General features: G+C 39.7%; 1 protein-coding gene across 1 annotated transcript; it reads left to right on the plus strand.

The window, feature by feature from the left end:
- The first annotated feature begins 1,040 nt into the window (after positions 1–1,040).
- Positions 1,041–7,516, plus strand: LOC118779550 (cytochrome c1, heme protein, mitochondrial). The gene is made up of 7 exons (XM_036531712.1): positions 1,041–1,146; positions 2,656–2,846; positions 3,154–3,280; positions 4,286–4,443; positions 4,872–5,032; positions 6,739–6,839; positions 7,074–7,516. The coding sequence occupies exons 1-7, from the start codon at positions 1,066–1,068 to the stop codon at positions 7,176–7,178; spliced, it is 924 nt and encodes a 307-aa protein (XP_036387605.1). The 5' UTR covers positions 1,041–1,065; the 3' UTR covers positions 7,179–7,516.
- Positions 7,517–7,874: the final 358 nt, after the last annotated feature.

Here is a 7,874-nt window from a genome sequence, read left to right on the forward strand (position 1 = left end):
AATATATAAGCTATAAACAAAATACAGTAAACAAAAAAAGTCCTGCATACTCCTACATACTGTTGGTACAGACATCTAGATAACATTAACCTTTGAGAGTGAATCCACTCATTACACAAAACTGAATATACCAAGCAGTAGACTGAGTAATTTGATTAAAATGTGTTTATATCACAAAAGGTCACAGATATGAAAGATACCTAGTAATTCAAAATTATTATTGCAGATAATGTGAATTCATGAAGCATTACAAAACTTTGTGGTCCCAGATAGATCTGTTATTTATCCTATTCATGTACAGGTTTAAACAACAGAATTTGGTAGGGTATAGGTAAATTCGTATTATATACGTATTTAAAAAATCCTTTTAACAGCCATCCCATTGTGCACAGTGCAGACACAAACATTCCATTAACCTGTAATAAAGTGCCACAAACTATTCAGATGCTGTGGGCTACCTTTTGACAAGACACACAAATATGATTTTCTGTTAATACTTTTTCCATATAGTTTGCTGTCCAGTTAGGATATACAATAGTAAAGCCATCAAGGATGGTTATACTAAGAATTCTTCCCGATGACCTAGGTTGAATTTACGGTTATTTAGATTAGTAACTAGCTGGATACACGTTAGACTCGCTTACCAGCTAGGTGTCAGGTTTGCATCGTTCAGTCGGCCTACTGGACACGTCTGATGACAAACATCTGCGGGCATGCACCGACCGCTCGAAGAAACGCAAGGAGCATTGCTTGCAACCAATCTGAAACCTTTTAATGGGAAATAGCCCACTACGTGCTGTACATGTCCCTACCCTGCGGTTCAATACCATCCTCCAAGCAATAGATGGCAGTGTGAGAAAGTGGCGAGATTAATGTTAGAAACTCTGAAAAACAGATTCCTTTCAAATTTTATTTAAAAATACTTAGTATGCCGTCTAGGCTTAATTTCGAATCGTTCAAGTTGTGTCAAAACTAAAATAAATTTGAGGTTGTGTAAGCAGATTGTATAACCTCTCGTTGACGGGGGGGGCTACCTGGCAAAGGAAGCCCACACTCTGTGTCAAGATGGCGGCGCTACGAGTAGTGGTTTTGACCGGTAGCGGGAGAACTCTCCTGAATGCACCGAAATCCGTCCATACCTCCCGGGTAAGATCACGTATCCCCCCTGATGGATTTGTTTTAAATGTGTATAGATGTTGGTTGGCGTAGTTTAATAAAACAAATGAGTATATGGTGCATTTTCACAGTCGCAAGGCAAGGTCATTCGAGGATCCCCCTCATTCTACTGACCTTAGCTGTTAGCTATCTTGGTGGGTAGCAGTGTGGTATTCACATTTTTTAAATTTAGTTGAAAAGTAAGGTATTCTTTGCTGTCTGTCAGTCTAAAAAGCTAAGTCAAGAAATGTGTGGAAGTAGTGGTGTGTCTCACATGCCCCTCCTGATCTCGAAGTAGAAGGAACTCATCAAAGTGGCTAATCTTTGGTTTAGCTAATGTTAGCTAGATCAATAATCGGTAATCGGGCTATCTGAATAATGACATTACTGCGATTTCCTTCGGAACTTGCATGACACCTCCAGTTGCGTGGTGAAGGTGAGAAAGGGTAGGACCAGGAAGATGACTAGATAACAGCTAGTTGATGGTGATGTTGTATGGTTAGATAGCTGCAGTGTGTTCGCCCTGACTGAAGAGGTTGGAAGTGTGACTTAGATAGTTAACAATCCGATAATTAGCTGACGTTACACCGAGCTGGGTTACCTAGTACATACAGTACATACTAGAAACAATAGTGGCTACTGTGTTCGTTACTTGCTTCAGGTGTAGCTAATGCTCTGTTTTGTATACTTGCTAGTTAGTCTGTCTGAATAAGTTTGTCTGCTACTATCAATGGACATGCGGACAGTTGCAATTGTTGAGTTGATTGACGCCTTCAGTGTTATTCCAACATTAAATAATGATAATGAAGATTCGAATGATAATGATCTGGGCTGCTGTGGGGTGGGGGGGGGGGGGTGTTATAATATGGGGAGCATATCTGAAGTGTTGGTATACCTCTGTCAGCTGACTTCACCGTCAGTTGCAGTTGTGTAAGGAGGCAGACATGAGTGAAAGGACAGTTTCATAAGGTCTGCTCATTTTCATTACTGCCACTAATCAGATGTAGCATTTGAAGGGGAGATCAAAATTCAGCTACATTATCAAGCCAGCGCTAAACCTTGCTAGGACCGTTTTTGTAACCTTTTGAGGGCTGTCTTGGCATCGGTAACTGTTTTAAAGTAATATTATTTGGCATGCTGAATTGACAAAATGTTTTCAGGAAAATATACATTACATTCATGACATTATTGGCATTTAGCAGATGCTCTTATCTGGGGTGACTTACATAGGTTAATTTTTTTTTTTTTTAACATGTTCTCAATTCATATAGTTGGATGCTTACTGAGGCAAATCTGGGTTAAGTACCTTGCCCAAGGGTACAACAACAGTGCCCCAGTGGGCAATTTCCCCCTCAACCTTTTGATTACGAGTCCTGTTCCTCACCACTATGCCAAATATCATGTATTGTTATTATTTTGTTAATTTCAGCACTGTATCAGCATTTGACACTTGCTTGGCTCAATTATGTCTCCTTTCTAACCGTCCTCCAACTCCAACAGGCCAACATGTCGTTCTCCAGCCTGTCCCGGGGGAAGAAGGTGGCCCTGTCGACGCTGGGAGTGCTGACAGCCGGAGGCGCAGGGCTGGCCCTGGTGCTGCAGCAGTCAGTGAAGGCGTCTGACCTGGAGCTGCACCCTCCTTCCTATCCATGGAGCCATAACGGCATGCTGTCAGCCCTCGACCATGCCAGGTACCCACGGCTGAATCACACTCGTCACAATGATATGCGTTATCTCCCATTACAGTGTCTGTAGCGAACTGGTTTAGCCAGTTGTAGTGTGTGTTTTTTAACTCTTACCGTGACTGAAGAGCAGTTTTTTTTTTTTTTTTGCAATATGTAGCTACTAATGTGTATGATCATATTTTTTGGCAGCGTGCCAGCTAAAATTTAACAGTTTGTTTTCTGAACCATTTATTATAAAGGCAAAATGATGAAATGATTGTCAGTTCCAAAAATTTTTTGAATGATTTTGTCTGTTTTTTTTTCCCCCTTGCAGCATTCGCCGTGGATATCAGGTGTATAAGCAGGTCTGTTCTGCCTGCCACAGTATGGAGTACTTGGCCTTCCGTAACCTGGTTGGAGTCTCGCATACAGAAGCTGAGGTCAAAGTGCTGGCTGAAGAGGTAAGGGTGTGACTTTTGTGTTGTGTCAAACTTTATTGCAACAGTTTGGGGAACACCTGAGAATACCTAAGAAATTCCTGTGTATTCTGTGTTGATATGTTTAACTATATAGTTATGGTGCAGCAGAAGGGCCAACTTTTATTTATTTATTTTATTTGTACCACCTAATTAAAAAATAAGCAACATTCAAAATATGATGTGACATTTAGACAGTCTGAAAAAGACATGCAGAGTAAGTCCTAGTCCCAGTATCAGTACATGTTTGTCATATAAACATTTATTGACTGCTTATATTGCTTATGCTACATCACATATTTTAGTCAGTACCTGGGGTCATCTTTTAAAAATAAAAGTTTGCCTGCAACAGGTTGTTAGCTGCAGTTTTTGCTTAATGGGTCAGGCTACAAAGCTAAAACACACAAGAAGTTGCAGTTGCACTGACGGGAAACAGTTGTGGGTGATGGTCGACTTGCTGACGAGGAGACCAGTAATAGAACATTGCTGTACCTTTTTAAAAGCAGTCATCTTTGCCAGTTGGTATGGAAGGGCTGTCATGTTTATATTGATTGTAAACTACAGTACCCAACATCAGCTCATCAGCTATTACTTATTTCTATGTGTCAAGAGATTCTTGTCCAGAAATTCAGTAAAAAACAGCATTTTCAAAAACACTGTCATGCTGAGAAAATGAGTTGAGCCTCAAGCAGATATCCATTTAAATTCAATTGGAGCTTCATATAATTAAAATATTTATTTTTGCTGAAGAGACACCCTTAAATAGAGCTCTATACATCTGGATATTTACTTAAGCAATTCAAGTAAGAACCTTCACCAACGGTACAACAGCAGTGTCCCTCCTTTGGAATAATACAGTACAGTAACTGCGTCTTCATTCATTGTCCTGTTGCAGCTGCTTGCAGCTGCCAAGCTTGATACTGTGATCACTAACACAAGGTTGAGGCTTGCTTCGAAGTCTGTGCAATCGCTGTGCTTTTCTCCTTTCAGATTGAGGTTGTGGATGGCCCAGATGAGACTGGGGAGATGTTCACCCGCCCAGGAAAGCTCTCCGATTACTTCCCCAAGCCATACCCCAACCCTGAGGCTGCCCGTGCAGCCAACAACGGAGCTCTGCCCCCTGACCTTAGCTACATTGTCAATGCTAGGTATTGCATTACATTACATTATTGGATTTTAGCAGCTTTTATCAAGAGGGACTTACATAGGTTACAGTTATACATGTTATCCATTCATACAGCTGGATGTTTACCGAGGCAATTATAGATTAAGTATCTTGCTCAAGGGTACAGCAGCAGTGTCCCAGTCGCGAATCAAACCAGCAACCTTTTGGTTACGAGTCCTGCTCCTTACTACTATTCTGCCACCCATATTGCATATGCCAGATTTGTTTTCAAGATTTTTTTTTGGTAATTCACTACAGACAATTAAACTTCTAACTGATATTCCCCTTCTTATCCTTGCTTTTCGGTACTTGTTTATTTACAGGGAATGCAATGGGCCAGATCAGTCTGCAGTTTTATAGTTTTGTTTTATGTGTTGTGTCTTACGTCTGTCACTGTTGTGTCCCCAACAGGCACGGAGGAGAGGATTATGTGTTCTCCTTGCTGACAGGCTACTGCGATCCCCCTGCGGGAGTTTCTGTTAGGGAGGGGCTGTATTACAACCCTTACTTCCCTGGCCAGGCTATTGGCATGGCTCCCCCTATTTACAATGAGGTCCTCGAGTATGAAGATGGTGAGTGGATCTGATCAGATTTTTGAGCAAGCATTTGGAATTGAAGGAGTATGTGTGTTAATGTTGCTGCAATGGTTACCCATACAACCGTCATTAATTAAATACTGAAAATATTCATCAAATACTGTATATTGGCATATTGCCTAATTATGTCACACACTGAGATATATTTCCCAGGAATGATTATAAATGTAAAGATTTTATTTTCTCATGAAAAGAAGGTGTATCATGCATTGCACCATTTAAGCTCATTCATGACTGTCATTACAGAAATTTTTTTACCCTTGATAAGATTGGCTTGCTTGTCCCTAATCCTGATGCCAACAATTTAGTGTAACATTTTGATTATGGCCCATGATCAAGTGGTCATAAAATAACTATACAAAATTGCCTGATTTAGAAAAGGCTGTTGTTTGTGAATAAACAAACACACAGCAATATTGATACCATCAGCATGGAAGAAGCATATGCAAACTAATTCTGCTTTTTTATAGCCTATATTGGGTTAGCAGGAGACTGTTAATACCTGGATTGTTAGCTACTCATGAGCCATGGTCATCCATTTTTGTTATGATAGATTAAAGCTTTCTTACTAGCCACCTAGTATTAGTTTTGAATCCAGACAATGGAAAAACTTTTCTTGTCTGCACATTAGTAAATCGGTCTTTTCTGCAGCATACTGAAATGCAAATGCTAAAATGGCTCACTTTACTGTAGCTGCTACAGTGAGGTACTCTAAATAATTTCTTGAGATTTGGTTTTCAAAATGTAAAGGGTAGCTTTGATATTTGTGTGTACTTTTAAAAAGGTCGACAAGACAGTCTTCTTGATGGTCATAATCTTTAAATGCCTGTGAATTTGCATACCAGTAGTCTGCTTTTTATTAGATTCCGGTTTATTGTGGTCCCAAGTTACGACATTTGGGAAAAAAACGGCACCGTTGTTTTATGACACAAAATACAGGTTTATGGCAACATCTTTTTATAGAGCTCTGAACAAAGTTATAGTCAATCGGGTTATCCTGAGCTTATTCTCAAGCATGTCGTATTCTGTTTTTAAAGTTGTTTATTATGACCACGAAGTGGAGACGAAGAACATTTGTTTTGTCCTTTCCTTTATGACTGCTCACTGTCTAATTTAACACCTTTGCAAACACCATTATTTGTGTCTTGCTGTTCTCAGTGTTGTTCCTGAACCGTCATGCAGTCCCTGTTACAATACTGAATGTCTATGCTGTGCTTTATATGAACACACATACATAACACCTACACATGTGCATAAGTTGTATACTGTAAATGCATATATGTAAGCTCACTTACATAAGGGATAATAAGATATACTTCCAGTTTACAAGAGAGCAGACCTAAGAAATTTTTCTTTTTAATAAGTAGTTGATTACCTGTTTTTGTGTTCTATTTCAAGTATCTGAATACTAAAATTACTCATTGCCAGTCCTTAGTGTCATTGGATCTTGGCTCAGAAAGGTGATTGGCTAAGACTGAGCCATAATGTAGACCAAACTGAAATGAGACGATGCTTTATAGTGTGAGAAATAAGTATCCTGTGTTACATATCTGTTTGCAGGAAACAGTAAGGGAATGGTGTGCTATTTAACCTCTCATTGAAATCTTCCATATAGTTTTCTGTGTGGTCTCGGTAGATTAGTGGCTAATGGTGTTGGATCTGTGTCCTGCCACCCCACACAGGCACCCCAGCCACCATGAGTCAGGTTGCGAAGGACGTCTGCACATTCTTGCGGTGGGCAGCTGAGCCTGAACATGACCAGCGCAAACGCATGGGGCTGAAGGTAAGCAGACCTCACTTTGTCCCTCAGGATCCTGCTTATGTCACACAAGATGGGCTTAGAAGCTGCTCAAAATGTTTGTTTCACAGAGTTATTTTATATATATTTTATATGATTTTCCGTTCATTTTGCAAACCGAACACTGTAATGCACATTTGAGGTTTTAGTTCACTGTTAAGCCATAATGGGAACAACAGCAACCATAATCTGCTTTCAACCGGTTTCTCTTCTTTTCAGCTGCTTATGGGGTCTGCAATCCTGGTGCCACTAGTTTACTACATGAAGAGGCACAGATGGTCTGTTCTGAAGAGCAGGAAGATCGCCTATAGACCACCCAAATAAAGCAACTGGTCTAGGCTTTCAACGCTGCTGTTTGGATTTGTGATTTTTTTTGTCTTTGTGAAATGCCCATGCATCAAGTTATGGTTGCCAGAATCGGTAATTGATGGTTGTCTTTTCAAATTACATTCTGCTGTGCCGGTGGTAAAGAGCATATTTGGCAACCTCGTACATGTTTTACTGTAAAGGAAGTAAATTATCAAAGACAAACATTACAAGAATGTTAATAGGTGGTCTCAGCAATTTTGAGTGAAATTGTCACTGCAATCATTTTGAGCTCATCAACTCTGTCCTTTAATAACTTCAGTACACATGGCTGTGTAAATATTTAATATACAGTGGAATACCTAATAAAGACATTTAAAACAAATGGTTTTGACATTATCTCTGATTTTCATTCAAAGGTAAGCCAAGCAGTGGTCTAAACGTGTAAGTACAGTACATATCAAGTTGCATTTCTTTTTAAATGATGTATTTGTTACTTTTCAGTGGCAGTGAATTTGCAAATGTCTAATGTGCAGACATCCGCAGTTGCACAGTGCTAGAGTCCTTATCTCCACTGCGCTAAGTGCTGTGCTGATGTGTAAATTACTAATTTGTCTACTGATCTATCAGCAGATCAGTGTTTACTATCTAGCCAGTTAAGACATATTATTCTACTGAACATACATTCTGTACACACATACTGGACCATACAGT

Source organism: Megalops cyprinoides, chromosome 6, assembly GCF_013368585.1.
Source record: "Megalops cyprinoides isolate fMegCyp1 chromosome 6, fMegCyp1.pri, whole genome shotgun sequence".
Lineage (NCBI taxonomy): Eukaryota > Metazoa > Chordata > Actinopteri > Elopiformes > Megalopidae > Megalops > Megalops cyprinoides.